At 38.9% G+C, this 23,068-nt stretch overlaps 1 protein-coding gene across 7 annotated transcripts in view; it reads right to left on the bottom strand.

Annotated features, from left to right (window-relative positions):
- The window catches only part of NETO1 (neuropilin and tolloid like 1), a 77,535-nt gene that overhangs the window by 15,872 nt on the left and 38,595 nt on the right, over positions 1-23,068 (bottom strand). For 6 of the 7 annotated variants that reach the window (XR_012585695.1, XR_012585698.1, XR_012585697.1 and 3 more), the window contains exons 5-7: positions 22,779-22,820; positions 22,542-22,669; positions 12,132-12,360 (exon numbers count right to left, since the gene is read on the bottom strand). Coding sequence is in view for 3 of the 7 variants with exons in the window: in XM_074576538.1 (XP_074432639.1) it covers positions 12,132-12,360; positions 22,542-22,669; positions 22,779-22,820 (399 nt within the window). In the remaining 4 variants the exon portion in view is untranslated. Of the gene's footprint in view, positions 1-12,131; positions 12,361-22,541; positions 22,701-22,778; positions 22,821-23,068 lie in introns of those variants that run through there. The other variant, XM_074576540.1, reaches the window with a different exon arrangement.

The following is a 23,068-nucleotide window of genomic DNA, read 5'->3' as shown; positions in this document are numbered from 1 at the left end:
CACAAAAAGAAACAGAGAAGGGGAAAATTCATGAAAGGGAAACCTAAGAAGTCCTAAGTAGCCACCCATTCAAAATGCATGGCAGTGAGTAGGAAGTGCCCAAGAAAAGATGACCCAAATGACAAATAGAGAAAGGTGTAATACGGAAACCAGGAAGAAAAAATAAATAATGCAGAATTAGGAAAATTTATACTAATAAAGCAATAAAGGAGAAAAAAAAAACAACCACAGAGACACCAAAAGACATGCAGAGTAACATGAAAAGCCTTAGAAGTGAAGTGGTGAGGACAGAGTGCTGTGTCTGAGCAGGGGGAACCTCTTAGATGTCTATGGCTTGCTCTTGTCATGTTAAAATCAGTTTGATTTAATCCTGAATGCAACCACCAAGTAAGGATTAATAGTGGAAAAACAACCCCCAGAAGAATAGACAACAACTTAAGGGAAGGAAGGAGAGTTGTGTGAGGAAGAAATAAAGGAATTTAGAAATACAGTGGTGGTAAGTAAAAAAGGAGGAACTAGAGGAAGGTAGTAACGGAAGTGAAAGGAAGAGAAAGAGAGAACTGCACAACAGAAATAGATGACACAAGGCATTCTGCATGTAAAGGAATGACAAGAGATTTTATTTCAAATGAAAAATACTAGGAAATGTTTCGGAAATATGAGAGAAAAAAATAAGAGCAGTACAAAAGATATTTTTTTCAGATTTAAGAAGAAGGGATAATTATGCAAAGTGATGGCCAGGAGATCTGGAAATGAAAGGCAAGGGAAAGGAAGAAAAATGAAATAAAGTTTCAGTTTCTCTAAATTGTGCTGTTGAACTATGAGGAAAAAGACGGTATGTGAATGAATGTCAAAACTAGATGAATAGCGAGGCAGAGCAATTTCAGAGTAAGTACAGCAAACTTAGCATGAGAGAAAAACAAAAGTAAGATTCCTAAACTTCATGACAAACAGCATCCTCTTGTTCATGTTTATAAAATTGGTATAGTCAAGTTCTCTCTGTGGTTCCTTGAACCTGGAGTGATTAAGCTGGACAAGAAATCAATATATTTTCCCCACTCTAATGAAGGCTTTTTGTTGGAATGAATGAAAGCATCAGGGGAAGCTGAAAACTTGTCAGTCCCATTGCATATTGGAGGAATTAGGTTTTTTACCCTTGAAGATGCACAGCAAAGAGGTCTTGGGATGCTGCATCAAGGACATTCTAGTAACAGCAAAAAGATAAATGAACTGGTAGTAAACAGGATTCTTTAACAGCAAGATGGATCTGGTCCTGATTCTTTCCTGAAGCTGTTACAGAACCCAAGATGTGAACAGAATCAAGCAGAAAAAGTATGTGGCAGCAGCACTTGATAGCTTCAACATCATCTATGACAATGTCTCAATATGTAACCATTTAAGCCTGAGAAAAGATTGTGGGTATTTTCACAAAAGGAAGCTGCTGCTATAGAATCATAGAACCATAAAATTGTTAGGGTTGGAAGGGACCTTAAAGGCCACCTAGTTCCAACCCCCCTGCCATGGGCAGGGACACCTCCCACTAGATCAGGTTGCTCAGAGCCCCATCCAGCCTGGCCTTAAAAACTTCCAGGGATGGGGCTTCCACCACCTCTCTGGGCAACATGTTCCAGTGTCTCACCACCCTCATGGTGAAGAACTTCTTCCTAACGTCCAGTCTGAATCGACCCATCCCTAGTTTTAATCCATTCCCTCTAGTCCTACCATTACCCGACATCCTAAAAAGTCCCTCACCAGCTTTCTTGTAGGCCCCCTTAAAATACTGGTAGGCCACTATAAGGTCTCCTTGGAGCCTTCTTTTCTCCAGACTGAACAACCCCAACTCTCTCAGTTTGTCCTCATAGGAGAGGTGCTCCAGCCCTCTGATCATCCTCGTGGCCCTTCTCTGGACACGTTCCAGCATGTCCATATCTCTCTTGTAGTAGGGGCTCCATAATTGGACGCAGTACTCCAGGTGGGGTCTCACAAGAGTGGAGTAGAGGGGGAGAATCCCCTGCCTCGACCTCCTGGCCACGCTCCTCCTGATGCAGTCCAGGATATGATTGGCTTTCTGGGCTGCTAGTGCACACTGATGGCTCATGTTGAGCCTCTCATCCACCAGCACCCCCAAGTCCTTTTCTTCAGGGCTGCTCTCCAGCCAGTCACTGCCCAGCCTATATCAGTGCTTGGGATTGCCCCGACCCAGATGGAGGACCTTGTACTTGGTCTTGTTGAACTTCATGAGGTTGGCATGGGCCCCCCTCTCCATCCAGTCAAGGTCCCTCTGGATGGCATCCCTTCCCTCCAGCATGTCAGCCGCCCCACACAGCTTTGTGTCATTGGCAAACTTGCTGAGGGTGCACTCTATGCCACTGTCCATGTTGCTGACGAAGACGTTAAACAAGACCGGTCCCAGTACTGATCCTTGAGGGACTCCACTTGGACATGGGCCCATTGACAGCCGCTCTTTGGGTGTGGCCATCAAGCCAGTTCTTTATCCACTGAATTGTCAGTCCATCAATCCGATATTTTTTCAGCTTGGAGACCCGGATGTCATGCGGGACAGTGTCAAAGGCTTTGCTCAGGTCCAGGTAAATTACGTCAGTTGTCCCCTTGTCTATTGATGACCTTCTCATAGAAGGCCACCAGGTTTGTCAGGCATGATTTTCCCTTGGTGAAGCCATGTTGATTGTACCCAATCACCTCTTCGTTATTCTTCTGCCTCAGCAGTGCCTCCAGGAGGATCTGCTCCATAATCTTACCAGGCACAGAGGTGAGACTGACTGGCTTATAGTTCCCTGGTTCCTCCTTCTTTCTCTTTTTGAAAATGGGGACTATGTTTCCCGTTTTCCAGTCAGCGGGGACTTCACCAGATTGCCATGACTTTTGGAATATAATAGAGAGCGGTTTAGCAACATCATCCACCAGTTCCTTCAGTACCTGTGGGTGTATCCCATCGGGTCCCATGGACTTATTCACTTTCATGTTCATCAGATGGTCACGAACCTGATCTTCACTTACAATGGGCAGTTCTTTCCAACCCCTGCCATTGTCTTCTGTGACTCCATGAGTGTGGCTGTAGCTCTTGCCAGTAAAGACTGAGGAAAAGAAGTTGTTGAGAACCTCGGCCTTCTCCATATCACTCTTCACCAGCTCCCCCGTTTCCTTTCTGAGGGGGCCCACACCCTCCCTATTCTTCTTCTTACCATTAATGTACCTATAGAAATTTTTGCTGTTTCCCTTGATCTCCTTGGCTAGATTTAATTCTAACTGAGCTTTAGCTTTTCTCACCAGGTCTCTTGCTGTTCGGACAGCTTCCTTATATGCCGCCTTTCTAGCTGTCCTTTCTTCCACTCCTAATAAAGTTTCTTTATATCTTCTATCTTCTATCATTACCTTCAACTAGATGAAGAGCACAAACCTCTCCCATCAGCCTATGGTCTTTCCCATGACTGTATAAATGCCCTTTAAATGAGAGAGCAGCGGAAATGCACAGAGCTCTCCCTTGGGTTGTATGAGGAGCCAAGTGAGAGTTTTTGGGTCAAGATTAGTGGTCAGCCCAATGTCGGCCCACAGCTATCAATATTGTAGTTGATGTCTGTCTGCTATGGACCACCTGATCAGGGACAAGAAGTACATGAAACCTTCTTCAGATAATTGGAAGAAGGCTCATGTTTGCAGGCCCTGGTCCTCATGGGGGATTTTAACAACCTGATATCTGTGGAGGACAACACAGCAGAGCACAAGTAATCCAGGAGGTTTCCGGAGTGCATTGATGATAACTTCCTGATACAGGTAATCAAGGAGTTGATGAGGGGAGCTCTGCTGGGCCTCATACCTTTATAAACAAGGAAAAACTGGTTAGGGGTGTGAATGTCAGGTACAGCCCTGGCTGCAGTGATCATGAGAGAGCAGAGTTCAGGATGTTGCAAAGAGGGAATAAGGCAAAAAACACAATCACAACTCTGGGCCTCAGGAAAGTGAATTTTACTGTTGAGGGTTCTGCTTGGAAGAATGCAATGAGAGATGGTCCTGGAAAGATAGGTGTTCCAGAAGAGTTGGTTGATTATGTAAGATCACCTCCTCCAAGCTCAGTAGTTGTCTATCTGGACAAGCAGAAAATCAAGTGAAGGTGGCAGCTAGCCTGCATAGAAGAACAATGAGTTCCTGACTTAAACATAAAAAGGACACCTACAAGAGGTGGCAGCAGGGTCAGATGACCCCAGCAGAAATACAGGGGCACTGACCAAAGATGTAGTGATACAGTTAGGAAAGCTGAAGTCTGCTTGGGTTTGAAACTGGTAATGGTCTGTCTGTGAAGGGCAACAAAAAGCAGTATGTCAGCTGCCAAAGCAAGATGGGGGGAAATTGCGAATGTGATGCTAAATGAGGCAGGAGACTGGGTGACAAAGGACATGGAAATGTCTGAGGTAGTGAAGGACAGACACAATCCCATGGTCCCTGATGTGATGCCCCCAGTAGTTGGCTAATGTCATTGTGAGGCCACTCTTGATTATGTCTGAAAGGTCATGGTGATTGGGGGAGCTTTCCAAGGACTGGAATAAAGCAAATGTCCCCCCGTCTTTGAGAAAGCAAGAAGAAGAATCCTGAGAGCTACAGGTCAGTCAGCCTTCTCTTGATCCCTGGGAAGGTGACAGAGCAAATAATCCTGAAAACCATTTCCAAACACATGAAGGACAAGAAGATTGTGGCCTACATTTACTTACGAAAGGGAAGTCATGCTTGAGCAACATGACAGCCTTCTACAATTGGATGACTGGCTTGGTGAGTGAGGGGAGAGCAGTGGATGTTGTGTTTCTCCAATTAAGAAAATCTTTCACCCTTATTTTCCATAGCATCCTCATAGACAAACTGATGAGTATGGTCTAGATAAATAGAAAATGAGTTGGACTGAAACTGGCTGAGCTGCCAAGCTCAAAAAATTGTGATCAGTAGCATGAAGTCCAGCTGAATGCCAGTCACTAATGGTGTACCCCAGGGGTGAGTACCAATACTCTTTAAGGTCTTAATTGATATCCTGGATGATGGGACAGGGTGTATTGTCAGAAATTTCAAAGGCAGTGCAAAACTGGGAGAACTGGCTGTGTGGCTGTGCAGATGTGCCTTAATAGGCTGGAGAAACAGGAACTTCAAGCAGATCAACAAAAGGAAATGCAAAGTCCTGTGCCTGGGGAGGAATAACTTCATGCACCAGTAGATGCTGGGGACTAACCATCTGGAAAGCAAGTTTGCGGAAAGGGAACTGGTGTGCAACAAGCTGACCATGAGCCAGCAATGTGCCCTTGTAGCAAAGGTGGCCACCAGTATCTTGGGCTGCATTAGAAAGAGCACTGTCAGCAGGTTGAGGGATGTGATCCTTCCCCTCTACTCAGCACTGATGAGGCCTCATCTGCAGTGCAGCAAAAGAGAGACATAGACGTACTGGAGTGAGTCCAGCAAAGGTCAACAAAGACCATTAAAGGCTTGGATCATCTAACATATGAGTAGAGGCTGAAAGAGATGGTACTGTTCAGCCTGGAGAAAAGAAGGCTTGGGGGAAGGAGCGGTGGGAGATCTCTCATCAATATCTACAAATACCTGATGGGAGGGAGTAAAGAAGACAGAGCCAGCCTCTTCTCAGCAGTTCCCAGTGACATGGCAAGAAGCTATGAGCACTGAATGAAATACAGGAAATTCCTCTTAAATGCAAGAACAAACTTTTACTTTGAGGCTGGTCAAACACTGTGCGAGACCTGGTTTCCCAGAGAGGTTGTGGTCTCTGCATCACTGTAGATATTCAAAACCCATCTGCACACAGCCCTGAGCAACCTGCTCTAGCTGACGCTGCTTTGAGCAGGAGGATTGGATTAGACCATATCCCGGCGTCCCTTCCAACCTCAATCCTGTGACTCTCTGAAAAGATGGCTTCATAATTAGACTAAAAGTAACAGCTGGGAACACACAGTTATGTTACTTCTCCTGTGTCCCAAAGCTGCCTTGAGTCAAGCTCTGCCAAGGTACTGGCCTAGAAATAAGTGAGATAGCATATGTAGCATAATGAACAATCCATAACGAACCGTAATCCAAGCAAGCAAATTAGAACTATCCATATAACTCACCCTGATGTATTTTAGTAACTTTAGGTCTTTGTTACATTGTTGGATTTTTACAGCATGAAAACACTATAATCTAAATTAAAGCACCAATTAAAGAAAAAAAAATATTATTAGGGGCTCTTATTTTAGTTTGGATTTGAAACAATAATTATTTTTATGTAAAATTATAGTTTATATAAAATAATATATACAAAACAAATAATTAATACAATAATACAAAATAATATATACAAACAAATAATTAAAATAATTTCATTCTACATTATTTTTAATGATAATATTTTCTTTTAAAAATTTCTGTGGTATCTGTAGGGATACCTTGTATCTTAATATAAAAACAGATTTTATAGTTATTGAATTAATTATAATGTAACATCTTTTGCTCCGCAACAAGTATTTACACTGAACACAAGATGGTGCACTTATCCTAGAAGATATATAAGCAAGTGAGCTAACAGGAACAGACATGATATCTAAGAGATATTTCTGTTATCTGGCATGTAAATATATTTTTTTCTAGTACAAGTTAGGAGATTGTTATAATGATCATATTTCCAGAAGGTTACCATCACAGCATTTAAAAAAGCCTGAGTTTAGTATTTGAAGGTTACTGCTTTCAAAATTTATAAAAATTGAGCCAAAAGAGTTGTCTATATTTTCTTTCTATTGGAAGGTTTTGGGAATGCACATGCAGCCAATAATCTATACTTTTTAATCTATGAATGCAAAATGATCATAAATTCTTTTAATGCTGAATAGCCCTAAGGCAGAGAAACATAAAGAACATTAATAGTTCTTCCATATGGCACGTTTACGAAGTAACAGAAATAAAAGCATTCATATTTTATATTTTTTTTAAAATTACTACTTTCACTGAGGTAATAAAATAAATAATCACAAGTAATATATGCTCATTTATACTATAAAATAACAGTATTTCTAAAGCACTATAGCAATTAAATATTCTGTGTGTTATTAATAATTATTACATTATTGTGATGTTATGAAATAATAAAATACATTATCTGCGTGTTGAGCATCATTTTGTTGGGCGCCACAGGATACTTTGGGGATAAAATGCAAACACGGCCAGGTCAAAATATTTTTGCAAGATGAAGTAAAAAGCTGACTTGTTACGGGCCAGGTGTGAAGCCTGGCCGTTCCACTTCAGCGCGGTGCTTCCTCCAGTGTATTTACACTGTTTCTCAGCACCACGCAGAGTTAGTGCAACTCCTTTGCTTCTGGGGTGTGAATTAGCTCCGAGCAAGATGGCTTGGGTGTCGACACCGTACTTCATTGAACTGTGTGGATTTACCCTTTGAGCCTGTTTCAAGACAGGGATTTCAGTCCAGGGATCCCAAATCTTAGATGAATACCCTACCCTACTTGCTATTTTTAGACTTCTCTCTCTTCCGCCCTTCCCTTCTTGTCATAATATTTTTGAGAATTCTTGCCTTCTCTTGAGGGTGAATTCAGAAATCTTAATAATGGTTAGATGCGATAAACATTTTACGCTGAACTCGTCAGACATTTCACACCTACTCACGTCCTCAAGATAGTTCATTGCATCATGCTCTGCACATGAATTCTTTAAGTATAGAACATTTGGCTTTTCCCACTGTTCCTTACTGAAAAATAGAGCTTTCTTTCCTTCACAAGAGAAAGAAAAATTAAATTCTTCAAGTGTTCCTTGAATCATCCTTGAAACAGAGGAATTTTTCTCTCAGCCTCTCCAAGGAACAGTTTATCAGTCATGCTGAGAGAGTTTCACTTACTTTATTAAAATTATAAAATTATTAGGATAGTTTTAGTACAGTACACTACAAGTATATTACCCAAAGTAAAATTACTTATCATTTGCCACTAATGGACAAAAAATTATTAAAATACAGCTATTAGAAACTTGAAAATAAAATGTGCTTAATACTGAATTTTCTTTCTCAGTCACCTTCAGACAGCTTTGTTCAAGATAAATGTAACTTTTATGGATAGTTAACGCCACGAGATACATATCGACAATTTAGTCTTTAAAAAACACTTATATGTGGTTCCATGGGTTTTTTTGGAATATGAACTCACCAGAGAATGGCAGTTCAGGAGCATCTTCTCAGAGCTCCAGTCTATGTTCAGTTTATACTCTCTAGGCACCACAAACACATATTTTGTTCAGGGGCAGAGAGACACTGGGATGCTTAGCCAGTGAGGGTTTTTCACCAGAGATAACCGCAAATAGCACAGAGAGGCAGAAAATGTGATGAGTGCTCACCAATAAGGAGGCAATCCCAATGTTTTCTTTTTTTATATATGATAGAGTGGAAGCAGGAAGCAAAACCAGCAAAGCTGCAATCTACTTACACTCACAAGTCCTTGCAAAGGGAAACCATCTCTTCACTTATCGCTTTGTTGTTCCCTTTCTCAATAGTTCCCTTTGCATCACCACAATAAACACAGGCATTAATACTGCATACCCACGGTGCCGTTTCCCCATTAGAAAATTGCCCTTGCTGGGGTGATACTCTTCATGGATTCTGGCTGTAAACAAGGACTTCCATGCTGTTATTTGATAAAGCTATGCGCTACTCTTCTAAACATGGCCCTAGATTTCTACCCAAATACAGTTTTTCTTAATAAAAAGAAAATAGGAATGATAGAACTTATGCTTCCTTAGGAAAGCCATGTGTGACAGGGCTTTAAAAACAGACTTAGAGCTCAAAGGGGCAACAAAATAAAAGTGGTATTTTTCTGGTCTGGGGTTTGTGATGCAGGGTTATGGATGGAGAAGGAAACAGTGCTACCAAGTAGCAGTCAGAGGTGAGAGAAAGAACATCCTGCCTGCTGTGCATACAGAGGCATTTTCTCTTATCCCGTATGCCCTGGTTCTATGAATCTGCTTTTAGGTTAAAGCGTAGGTGTGTCTGCTCAGGAGCAGCTCTTTGAAGAAGCTCTAGGTGTAATACAGCTGTCATTAATCAGGCTGGAGATCACTCTCACAGTCATGGAAAATGAAATGAACAGTTAGTCAGCGGGTGAAGAAACCAAGACTAATCTTTCAAGTCATCTTACCAGACGAACAGACACCTTTTGATGATACCAGCTTTCTTGTTTTCCTTTTTCCAATCCTTAAATTAATTTATCAAGTATTTGAAATCTATGGTAGACAATGACTCCCATACACAAAAATACTATTAGATACGATTAGATACATATTAGAAGATATTTTGCATGGAAGATATTTTAGATATTAGAAAGATAATGACATAAGCAGACAAAACCCATAATGATAGTTGGAATAGGTAATAATGCTGATCACGAAATATCAAATCATCACTCTAAATTATCAGCTATCAAGAATTAATTCGTTATTAAGTGTTACTTAGAGCTCTACTACTATTTTGATGGTGTGCGAATCATTACTGATTTTCTGGCATAGGAAATTTAAAACTTCTTGCATCGTATGCCTTTCCTTCAGACATATTTACAGCACAGCTGCTCTGCAGAGCATCACTGGTAGAGGTTTGGAAACTTGTAAGACCACTTTTTAGACACCAACAAAAAGACACATATATTTCAAATGTAATTGGAACACACTTATCAAACCCTATGAAAATAATCATATAAGAAATGTCTTTAAGATTTCTCTGTTCAAGTCAGTCAGAGAAATGTCAAGTCCCCAGGACACAGCTCTATAACAAGAATTAACATTGAGCAGACTTACACAGAAAGAAAACATTCCTGAGGCTAAGTAAGTAGTCTGTTTCCACAAAAAAAAATACTTTCAGTTCACAGACCCTTCTGTTAGGGAAGACTGTAATATCAGCAACTTAACTCCACACTAAGGAGAGGAACTTGGGGAGCTACAGATCACAACACCTCCTGGCCATTCCCACAGCAACAGTAAATACAGGGATTTTACTTTGTCACTCTTTCCCATGGACATAACCACAACATAATGTCATCTTCTATTTTGTTTCTTTCACAGATGTAGGTGAACAAAATTACTTTTTTCCTCTTTGTCCCCGAGTAGAGACACAGGTGTCTGTTCCCTGATGCTCATCTCCCTGAATGAGGACTGACATTCCTTCTCCTCCATGCAGATGATCTAATTATTCCCACACACTGCTGAAAGACATTGCAGTTTACATGCTATGAGCTGTGTCTCGCAGTGTGCACCACCGGACATCTGCTCTAGCTGACTCCTGACAGCTAGCATCAGTCTGCGGCATAGGGCAGCACTTAGGGACAGCTGACTTGGCACAGGGTGTACAATCAACATCACCTTCAAGTCTTTAAAGTCAACTTCCAGCATTAAAAACATGAATGGATTTTCTTCTAATATTTATGAGCAGGCTGTCTATACATATCTCAAACACAACTGAGCCCTTAATAGATTTTCAGCTTTTAGCGAGCAATGATTCTTCAGAATAAATTTACAGAAAACACAGCATGTTAATATTTTCAAATTCACAATCAGAATACCATACAGTATAAACTATCATCTGTTTACAAGAACAAAGTAGCTCATAAGATGTAGCATGTCAGGTAAACATATTAGGAATACTATAAGAGAAAAAAACACATTTTTCCTTATTTTCCTTTAAAATAGCAAAGCCTTGCAAACACACACTTATTCAAACCTTCATTTCAAGTTAGTCATCACAGTGCTTCACTCTCCAGTTCTTTATGTGCTGTGAACCTCCAGTGTCTATGCAGTTGTTTCTAAGGTAACAGATCAGGATGCCTTGTGAAAAAAATGAATCAGATCTTGAATATTCAAGACGTCTCCAGTTGCAGAAATGAGAAAAGGGCCGCACCATCTCAACTGAAGGTTCTTAGTATCTTTTAGACCCTGGCCTGATTTACAGACAAGAAAAATGTAAGCCACCCTAAGGCTGCAGTGTGAGAGTACAGTGGTGCATGCAGTTTCAGGCATGTAGACTGTCAGAAATTTTTAATCAGAGCCATAATTAAGGAATTAGAGAGGCTGTTCTCAACAGAGTCTCATTGCCTCATTGCAGGGTACACACACACAGAATACAGATGAAGAATATGTTTGGTAGGATTGTGCCTTCATTCCGACCACTGACAGCCGCACAGAAATCTTTCTGTCAGACATGTGATGCTTGAACCAAAAAATACATTAAAAATTAACATGAATCAGCATATGAAAATAAATGCATATACTCCTTCCTCAAGGGACCAAATGTGCATTATTTCCATCAAAGAAAACAAATCGATACCTTTCACGGGTGATTACCTGAGTCAATAATTTCCAGTGAATGGGATTATTGGGTCTCATTGAGGGTTTTTTTGTGGTTGGTTTGTTTATTTCATTGTTTTGTTTTTGTTTTCTTTTTAACTGGCTAGAACTAGCTTTTGTTTCTTTCAAAAGCTATTTTGCTTATTATCTGAGTCCAGAAATTTTGTGAACATACGAATGCAAGCAAGGTGTATAGAAAGAATATTAACCGAAACATCTAGTAAGGCTTTTAGAAAACCTCTGCTACTAGAAAAAATTAACTAAATTTTTGCTTAACAATATCTGACATATAGGTTTATTGATATGTGCATTCTAGAATATGCACAAACACACCCACTATCTGTGATAAAATAATCACAAGGTATTTTTCAAATGCCCATCATAATGAGATCTAAATAATCAAATTCATAGAAAAAGGATCAGGCTTGATAAAAACCCTCAGAGCTGTATTATTGTCCATGTTGTGTAACGGAAAACTGAGACATCAATAGCTTGGGGATCAGATAAAAGTCATGGTTATACGACAGGACAGGTCATGACTACTCATACTTGTCTTCCTGTCTCTGAATCCTGTGCTCTATCTACTGCATTACAAATTATTGCACTCTGTAAATGCTTGGAATAAAAGCTGTTCTGAATATTTACATAGTTGGTTTGGGAACATTCTTCAGTGACTTCTCTGCATGAAGAAAATATTAAGAGTTTTGGGGATTTGCATCACTTAACAAACTGAAAGGCAGACACATTGATTAGGGTCTTACGTTCTTGGAAGGATGTGAAGAGCATCTGGAATCGGCTGCTTCGACTGCCTTCATCTGCCCACATGCGGATTACACCAAGGCCTGTCCGCAGCATTACATCATTAGCAACAGTGCTGCAAAACTTCGCTTTCAAATCCTCCACGGAGCTGCTTCCGTCATAGACAGCTACAAAATTCCTTTTACATTCGTTGGAATTCTGCATCTCATAGTCCAAGAATCGCAAATAGATCTATGAAACAAACAAACAAACAACAAAGGTAACATGTACAGACTTTTGAGAATGACTAAACAAACATTAAACAGCTTTGCTCTACGTTGTGGGAGAAAGACTACGCAACGCCACCACCAAAATGATTTTTCTGGAGCTGATGATCCATAGGCCACTTCCCTGGAAGAGCATTAATATGGAAACTGAGAACTGTTTATACTGCCTGGTATTTTGTCTCGCTTGAAAGTAGAATCCAGCAGAAGATCTAGATATTTTTGTTTTCCTTCGCGGTAAGGTCCTTATTTCCAAATATATACCCGTCTTTGAGAAGCATGTACAACAGTCCTTCAAGCTGAAGGACGGACAAGCTAGAAATTTCTTCTTTCGCTGGCTGGCACAATATTGCTCTATTACGTGCCTGACATGGAAAATAATAAGGCAAATAATTGCTGCTCCCTCCCCAGAGTCAATATGTGTCATCTTTGTGATATGACTCAGCTCCACTGATTCAGGAAGTGAGAATCTGGGAGCCAGGCAGAACTCAATCATTAATCTTTTTACGTTTCCTCAAGCAATTTGGCCACCATCTCAGCTTTTCTAAACAAAACCTTATGGTATATATCTTCATAATTTAACAGGGTTGAAATCAAGAGTATTTCGTGGAAACTGCTAGAAACCTAGAAAGTTTTTTAGGAAATGTCTCTTGCATACAAGCTAAGTTCTCTAGTAAATGTAATAGATGTCTTGCCCTTTGCAAAGAACTCTTTAAATCTACTCAAAAAGAAGCAGAGGTGATTACAAAATGCTATTATTTGATATTCAATTCTATATATGACTTTAATAGGGAAAATCACTCATTTTAAAAGCAATTGCTAATGAAAGCAACATCAAGTATTCCAGTAACAGAGAAGCTAAGTAATATTTTAAATAAACACGTGATACATAATCAAACCGCCAAGTGTACCCAGGAGACTTCAGGAGAATGATACAGAAAGCTGAAGTAGGGCAGAAATAGCATAAAAAGCCAGTAAACACACTCAGCATCCAGCTATATGCATCTTCACTTTAAAAACTAAACAAAAAGAAACTCCACTGTAGTAGATATCAGGTATACTTCTTCACAAACAAGCTTGTTAACTTCGTGTAGTTTTTTACATGCACAGAACAATTGCTTAAAAAGCTTCTCTGGATTTGCCTAAATTACACAAACACAGGTATCCTAGCAGCAACAGGACTCACCACTTCACCTCATTGATATATTAAAGCTCTTATGGTTTAAGAATTATGTGCTATTATCAGTCTGTCACTGTTTAATAATAACTCAGATTTTTAAATGAGCCTTTTCAGATAATGTATTATAGTACATTTTCATTCCTTATTATGCTTTGCTGTTGTTCTCTCTGAAAAGAATATTTGTACAACAATTTTTACTATCATATGAAATTTGGTATACTAGGTTTCATTTGCTGGCCTAACCTTCTAGTATTTTATTTCTTATGGTAATCCTTACTTCTCTTCCAACATTCACATCCTCCAGAAGAACTCAGGAATATATCTCAATTAAATTGCACTTAAATGACTTCTATTTTCGCCATGTATCATGTTTTTTAAATACTATAAATTAAGGAAGCTGCTTATATTGATCTCAAAAATGGAACAGTGAACAGCAATACACAAAGTAATATTCAGCTAGCAATATCTTATATCAAGGAATACTTTTTATACTGTTTTTAATTTCATTTGCTGGTTGTTCCACCCCTGCAGTGGAATGAAAAATTACTAGATTTCAGTCATCCAGCATTGCTGAAATTTTCTCACAGTATCCCCAACTTTTTATAAATGTGTTGTCTTGAGACGTCTCACCATTTCTTCTCCTACTGGGGGACATGCAGTTTTCATTCCTGTTAAAACAGGTCACCTACTTTCTTGGCGAAGTCATACTTAAAGGCTTGTTTTGAATTCTGAAGATTTGTTGAGTGCAGAAAATGCATTTCTGAAGTTCCTCCGCACTGGCCACTCCCTCTACAAGTCTCTCTTTCATTCTCTACACTCTTCCTCCCTTCTCCACGTGCTCAGGCACCTGACCCTTTACTCCTTCTTGTGCTCCAAATGCATGTTGGCGTTCTCCAGCTATTTGGATCATTTTTGTCTTGCTGATGCCTGACTACTTTAGCCTCTCAGGTAAACGTCGTCTTCAGCATGGTTTGCTCCTACTCTTCTCTGTTTATACAGCATCAGCCGCTTCCATGGCCATCAGGCACATGGTTGACCTTCACTCTCAGCTACTTCCTAGAAATTGTTACACCTGTGTAATCAAAGTGTATGAAAACATGCAGAAATTAACTGGAACAAAGCAAAAATTAGCAGCAAAAGGCCAGTGAGAAAGCTGCAGACAGGAATTTTGGACCAGCTAGTGACTCAAATGCAGCCATGTAGAACTGGGGTGGGCAACCTGAGACGAGCTCTTAGTCCTCACTCCTCACTTCTCGTATTAGTGGCTTTAGGGGTCCAGCTGGCACAGGCACACTGTTGTCCTGCGAGTGCAAGATTATGAGGGAGGGATGTATGGGAAGAGGCAGACCCATGATACCCACAGCCAGCAACTGGCCATAGTTGGACATGCTGGAGAGCTGCTTCCTGTGTACTACAGACCAGTTGCTCCTGCTCAAATAAGAGCACAACAAGCACTGTGAAACGCTGGCACCCAGCCTCTCCTGTGAAGCTGCTGAGATAGTCCATATTCCATCTCTGCATAACATTTCACTTAGAATGGAGAGTTAAACGTGCGCCTTGCTTTTCTTTCCTCCGCTAACAGAAGCTGCCAGCTTCAGATGGGTGCTCCAGTGCTTGCCAGCTTTGTCTCAGGCAAAAAGTAAGTAATGCGATAAAATCCTTCCGCAACTGATTCTATGCAATACTGTATACACATGACTGTTTTCCAGGAAGCAAAGCATGTCAGATAAATGTCTCATAGGTATGCACAGAAGGCATATTATTGTCATGAATAATTATTTTAATGCCATATATGCCTATCACATATATACTGTATATATATTCTAATATACCATGTATAGATATAATAGACCATACAGATATAATGCAAGGTACGTATATCATATTTTTGTCTTACTACATTCTTCAGGAAAGCTCTTACTTACTCCAGAAAAAAATACCTTGGTCTGACTGCAGAACAATAGTAAAACTATACTTCACCTAATAGGGGAAAGACCTATTACGTTTGCTCAGTTGTTCATTATTTTTATCCTGCTGTCTTATATATAATATACATTTATATGTACATATATATGTGTGTATACATGTATATATAAGCACATATGTCTTGTATCGGGTATCCCATTTCAATACTGAGATGTAATTTATATCGGTTTTCATTCTTACAAAACATGTGTGCTAATCCTCACTGTGGTTATAAAATACCAGCTTTCACAGCAATTTCCAGCATTCATCAATTATTCCTGATCTGTTCAAACAGATTGTTCATATAACAGTACAGCCAAAGTCTTATTTCTATGAGCTTATCATTTGACATTCTCTAGTTTCTGAGGGCACACCAGCCTTATGAAATAGTAAAATGTTTCTTAGAGTAGCAGTCGTAAATGCTGAGAAGGGATCAAGAGAACAATAACTAATTATTTCACTTTGAGTCTTTCAGTGAAGAAGTGAACATTTCCAGTTTTTCTCAAGCCTGAATTCTGCTATTGGTCATACCAGTTCATTTCTTTCTGTGATAAATTCAGCTAAGATCATAACATATATAGACTTGATAGGTCCTGGAAGCACTGGAAAGAAATATTTGGCTTTAAAATCTATGTCCATCCTTCAGAAGAAAGATGGCACCTTCATAAATTAGAGAAAATAAATTCCTGATATTCTGAGATAAGCTGGAGTTTCATTCTCATAGTCTCCTTTGGAGATGACTATTCCCAGAACTTTATATAAAGTAATGAGGACTTGATCCAAAGCTCACTGAAATCAGTGGGTATTTTTCCATTTACGTAAGTTCATTTGGATCAGACCTATGGATTAAGACTGCAGTGCTTTTTTAAAAACTGGAAACTTGATTGCACAAACTGACATCCTGATATTGGATCGGATTTTATTTTAAAGAGCTGGAATAATTTAATTGCATCTGCACACCTCTGCCAATTTTTGTGGTTTTATTACTATATATTTGCAATTGTTCCTGTCACTGGCTGTAAGACCCACACTGGCAGAAGAAAATGACTAATAAATTGACTTCCCCAGGGAAAGAATAAAACTGATTATATGACAAACTGTTATCTAATGCAAAATGTTCCTGATACATAGTTTTCTGAAATCAGTGGCAATATTCTCATTACTTCCACCAGTATGTGGGTCTCACGAAGAGAAATTACGGAGAAAGTGGTAGAAAAATTTTCAATATTTCTGGTTATTTCATTTACTGGGATCTTAGTCATCACTTCTACCAGCAGTGGATAAGAAACTTTGCTCCCCTAAAAGAAAACAAATGAACAAAAAAGAGGTCACAAACTCAAAAGCCAGCATCTGCCTTCATTAAGCCTTTTTTCATTGATGCCAATGGGAGCTTTTAGAATGATAACATTTCCTTAGGTACTGACACATTATATTAGCATAATCAGGACATTCTTGTTGAAGAGAACATCTTATTTGAAAGAAGCAGCATAACTGCCGTATCGCCTTCTTTCACATTTTTGTTGTAAAGTTTTAATAAGATGCTTTACTCAAATCATCAGTTTCACATTACTCAGAAGAACAGGCTCCTAGTGCACAAGTATTACCTTTTACTGAGCCTCAAGATGTTACTGCAAATGCCAATGCCATTAGCAACAAAACTGATAAAGCCTCACTGCAACTGTGGCATATATAATTTACACTCGGTCACAGTATATTTTAAATAATTGTCTTGTCAACTTTAAGGTTTGTATTGTCATCATAATAATGAAAAAGGAAATGCTGGATAAGTTTTACTATTTTTTTATTTTAATTTGAAAACAACAGAAACCTCTGACTGCATATATTAGAAAAGAAAAAAAAAATGGTTGTAAACTATGAATAATATATCACCTCAGTCAAATGGTCAGATAATAATCTCCTCATAGTGAATCACTTTTGATGAGTTCTGTTTTTTAATCAATCACTGAAGGTTAGGGCTGACAACATGATTGATCAGGCCAGTCAGGAAAGGCTTCAAACCATATCCCAGAATATCAGACTTAATATATGTGCACAGACATCCAGTCCTTTATAATGCATCAACACAAAACAAACTAAACCAAGCAAAAAAAAAGCCATTGTTCAACAACAAGTGAAGCTCTTCAGATTTCTTTGCTTTGCCCTATTTGTTTCTTCAGACTTCTGCAAGTCCCCAATAACTGACATTTATTCTGTCAAGTCACCCTCGTTTTTCTCTTATACAGTGGCAAAATGCTTGCAAGTGGCAACCTTTACAGCTCCTTGGTACTGTCCTGCTTTTTAACACTGAAAACTGTAGATCACATGCTGATTCTTCTGTTCTCTTTGGTAGATGCTTTATTACTTTCATCAGTAGTTTTTTAATTGCATTTCCTAAAAATAATTTGGTTTGGGGATGCTGGGGTTGGCTATATTTCTATACCTGAATGGAATAGATTCATGGTAACTTAAAAATGTTTTGGGTTTTTTGCCACTACTACTCTGGCGTGTGTATTACCATGCCTGCTAGAAGAAATTCTACATACGCAATTCTACACAGGTGATTGTCTTGCATCTTCATCTAACAAAACTGTTTCAAATAAGTTGTTTTAATAGTTTAACATAGGTACACAATATTTTGTATTTGTTTAAACATAATTTGTTCACCTTGTTCCAGGGATGCCACATAAATGTGTTGTGGGTTTTTTTTTGTTTTTTTTTAATTCATAATATTATTTGCATTATCTGTATGGTAGCAAGCTTCACAGCTTCTTCAAATGTGGAGCTCATCTGAAGCCTTTAGAAGTGTCTCTGGCTATTAGGTTTTTCATTTTTCTGTAACATTTCAGGAATCACCATTCAAAGGCTTCCTATTAAATTTTAGTATACTGCTTAAGGCTTCTCTTCTACATCTGATTAAGAAGCCTCTAAAAATTAAGGATATGCTAGTCTGCTAGTGCTGACTGCTTAAACGTGTTTTCCTTGCAGGTCTCATCCGAGAGCGTAAATTTTCACTTCACATGTGAGAAGAGAAAATATTTCTGTTTAGTCAGATTGGTTTATACAGACTTGTAGCTCTACAATTTGCTTCACCACGTGTTTCCTCCTAACTGCCTAGGAAATGTGTGCGCAACAGCCCGTTCCCCTCACCAGACTACATTCAATCTGAAAATCAAGCACCTGGAACTGAAAGTGTCTACCAGGTAGCAGCACCTATGCTTTGTAAATACGCAAGTGTCTTGGTCCCACGTGGGCTTTTGGCCCACGCCTGGCCTCGAGCCTCACTGCCCCAGCCTCACCTCGCCAAGCTGCCACCCCAGCGCAAGCTTTGGCTGTCCCCATTGCCACAGGTGTATTCCCACCACCACCACGTCCCGGCCACCACGGCTAGGCCTGCCCGGCTCTCCTCGTCAGCCATGTCCTGGCTCTGTGGCCACTCTTGCCCTGCTCCCACCCTGCACGCTGAGCATCCCCTTCCCTCTGCTCCCCAACAGCTCTGCTTGAAACAAATGTCACTGCTCATTGATAGCTCAGGTTTAAGGATACTACATTAATATCTCAAAACTAGATACTTGTTAATTAATAACAATATTAATAATAACAATAATAAATATGCTTTCTGTTTTCCTGTGGGGCCTTGTCAAACTCTGCTGACACATCCAAAATAGAAAAATGCTTGTCTCTGATATTATCCTTTAATATTTCACCCTTAACAGAAACTGAGAAAATGCCATCATTCTCTTAATTTTCTTATTTTCTACCTGTAAATAGAGAATTATTTGCTTATCCACTGCTGTAGCCTACGATATCTCTGAAATTTTTCAAATCCCAGTGCAATAAGCTTATCCACTTCCTCCTTTGGCTTTGTTCTACAGTGAGTAATTTTGGGATGGGGAGGTTTCTCCATCTCTTTTCTGTTTTGGGTCTGTTGGCACATTTGGTCAGCAGCTGCCTCCTCATTTTCCATTCTTGCTCTCTACTAATTGAAATCTGCTTCTACATGAAGTGCAGAACCCCCAGCATTTCCAAACTCCAGATTCTCAGATATCTTGCTCAGCAGGAACTGACTTCAAATGATTACAAGAAACACACACTTTGCAGCCAGTCACTGACAATATAAGGCTCCAGGTCTGCGTATAGATTGAAGTCCTGTTCAAATTGCCTTCTGCTGCCTTCTGCACTTCCAGAAAGTTTCAGTTCCTCATGCATTTTCAGCATTTTGCTTTCGATTCTATAAGGAAATTAGTGATGGCTCTACGTGTGTGCAAGAAATTTGCTGCTCTCTGACCCATTCCAGCTTGCTGACGATAGCAGCAATATTACACCCAGACTGTCAGTTTGAAGCTCAGGCTTAGAGATCTCAAGTTCGTACTCCCTGACTGATCTCATTGCTCATGTGTTGAGCTCAGACTTGGCTTGAACCTGGAACTGCAAACCAAGGAAAGGACTTGCATCTTGCTTCTGCAGACAGTTTAGATTGGATGAGTTTAAGCCAAATGAAATTGCAAGCAGCCTACATTCTGGCACAGTTTAATTAAGAAACTAAAGATGTAAAGATCCAACCCAAACTCTGTCTGAGAAACTCTGGCCTTTTAGGCATAGTTCCCAGTAACAAACTGTGCAGCCCAGAGTACAGGAACATGTGGATTTAAAGACGTCTGCTGAGTTCTTACTGTTCTTAGCAGGAAAGCCTGTTTTCATAGGTGCAAGCTGCCATAAATTAGAATGATCTCACTGAATTATTGCACTGAATATGTCATTAGTTCAAGGTTAAATATGCACAAATGAAGCTGACTGTAAAATATGGACAATAGAATCCAGTTCAATTGAATCAGGCCAATAAACAACATAAATCTTACTTCATACAAGGTTTTTTAAAATTTTAACCACTAAATCCTTACATACTATATGAAAATTCTGTAAGATGGGAGTAGCAAGATTCATCAAGAGATGACCCAGCACACTCCTCTGCCTAAAGGTAGGATTAGTAATGTTTCTCTCATTTTTTCATAGTTTGTTACCTAACCTGCACTTTAAGACTGCTAGCAATGCTGGCTGAACAAACTTTCTTAACCAATCATTGATAATCGCCTCCCCGCTGTTTGAAATCTTTTTTCCTAGTGTCTAACCCGAATCTTTCTTTTGAAGTGCAGGACCATGACTTATCCTATAGAAATGGACATCAGAGCATTCCTTCCTCATTGTAAAAGCCTTTTATTATCTGGTATCATGCTCCTTCACAAAATATTCTAGATGACATTAAATAGCTTCCAGTCTCTCCTCAGGTTTTCTAGAACTCCCTCATCGTTCTCCATTCCAGATGCTCTTCAGCTGTTACACACTTTTTGAAATCCAGCACAACCAAATGCAGGTACAAAAGTTCAAGAAGAACTAAACAGTTTTTAATCCTCTATTAACAGCAGCAGTGTGACATTCTGTTAGACACTGTGTTTACAGTTATGTGGCTACACAATTTGTGTTTTTACATCAGTGTGGATGAAGTACATGAAGTGTGGATAAATTCTACAGGTAAATAAATGTGGGATTTCTAGCAGGACTTCGAGTCATATAGAACTTTTGTGGCGGTGTGCCACAAAAGAGTTAGAGTTAGATCAAGTGAGAATATCACAGTGACGTTATTTACCAACCTGAAATTAAGGTTTTATTTACCTTTTACTTTATTTAAAATAAGGTTTTATTTACCTGAAATTAAGACTAGAGGACAATACTACTATCTTATTTAGTATGCTGATTCTAATAAGCACAATTCTAATTTTGTGTTTACCTGTTTTCTTTCTATTAATACCTAAGCATATAACATATGCAATAATCATTCATCAGTCCAGTCATTTCACATCTATAGCTACTTACTGCAGCAAAATGGGAAGCCCATCTACTTAATTGAAAACCTCTATGAATATTGAATTTATCCAAAAGTAAAAAAAAAAAAAAAGGAATTAAAAGTATATTCTGGAAATAATTTATCTGTAGTCTTTATGAGCCAACTATTCAACTCCTTCCCTAAACTTTCATCATAGAAAAATGCTTATACTAATGACTTTTTCTCTTCTTCTGCTTATTCAATACCAATACCCTTCCCCCTGCTTATTCAATACCAAATGCTGGAACAATTAGATATACTCAGTAGAGTCTGCTTTAAGATTATACAAAAAAGCCTTATCTGTATAAAGATGTCAGAGATTAGTGGATATATAAATTCTACTTTGTAAAACCTTTTCTGTCCAATAAAAGAGAGCTAGAAAAAATATACTGTGGAATTGTCTTTAACAGAGTGAATGGAAGTAGGTGGGAGGCACGAAGCTGTTCCAGTTGCAAAGAGAGGAGGAATGGTAGTGCAGCCAGCAACAATTAATCCATAAAATAACTAATAAACTACGGATAAGAGAGGAACTCAAACAGAATCCAAGAAAAGAATTGTTAAATTCACTGCAGTCCTCTCCTTTTTGTTACAAAGGCATGGCTTGCTGACTGTGGTGGGAGAGAAAACACTCTCTTTTTTTGTCTGTGTCTCTAAACGAAAGGAACTAAAGCTCTCATATAAAGGAACATGAATTTACCTTGGCTCCATTTTCAAAGCTCCCAGATGAGGAACAATGATGAACCTAGGGAGTCAGCAGTATTCCCTTAGTATTCTCTGTATTAGGTATTTGAAATATATTGAAAATTAAAGTGATAAAATTACCCCCTGCTTAAGAAAACACATTGATTCTTTAAAAAATATGAGCAAAATCAAAGATGAATTTAAGAAAATTACTTATGGCACAAAAAGCACATTAACACTGCCCACATCATTATTTATAGAGAAAGAAGGTTATTTTGACTCAGGTGACAAATTACCCTTCCACGGCAGAAGAAAAAAAGTAGTTTACAAGTTCAAGCTGTAAAGTTATTAAACAAGATCTGACTGTGCTAAGAAATGCACAACATATTAGAAAAGTCAATTTCTTAAATTAAATGGCAAATCAGCAACTGGATGAAGGACTGACCTTGGATCGGGGTGGTGCTCGGATGTACCATTTACAGTCTACTGCTTCAGTTTCAGAAGCTTTTCCTTCTTTGACAATTTGTACAGATTCCACAATTCCTTCAGGTCCTCCCATCTCAAACTCACAAACTGAATAACAAAATACCAGAAAAAATGAAACCTGAACAGCAAACAAAAATATTTTCTACAGCAGAGTGCAAAGGCCTCGAAGACTAAAAAATAACACCAACATACCAACCTGGCAATGGTTTCAAAACGCCAAGGTCCTTAAAATCCGGATCTTAAAAATTGAGAAAGATAAAATTAGTTTTGTTCAATATCTTGGCTATAATGTCAATGTGTAATGTCAATGTATTAAAATTTGACAATGCACTTCAGTGGTATGATTGTACATATATTTCTTGGAAATGAGAAATGTGTCAAAACTATAGTAACAAAGTTATTATTAATGTATAATTTATCAACACTACCATAACAAGTTCTTTTTTTTTCTGTTATGAAATCCTGCTTTTCTCTGCATCTTTTTTT

This window comes from Larus michahellis, chromosome 2 (assembly GCF_964199755.1).
Source record: "Larus michahellis chromosome 2, bLarMic1.1, whole genome shotgun sequence".
Taxonomy (NCBI): Eukaryota; Metazoa; Chordata; class Aves; order Charadriiformes; family Laridae; genus Larus; species Larus michahellis.
This window is presented reverse-complemented; position numbering and strand designations above follow the sequence as displayed.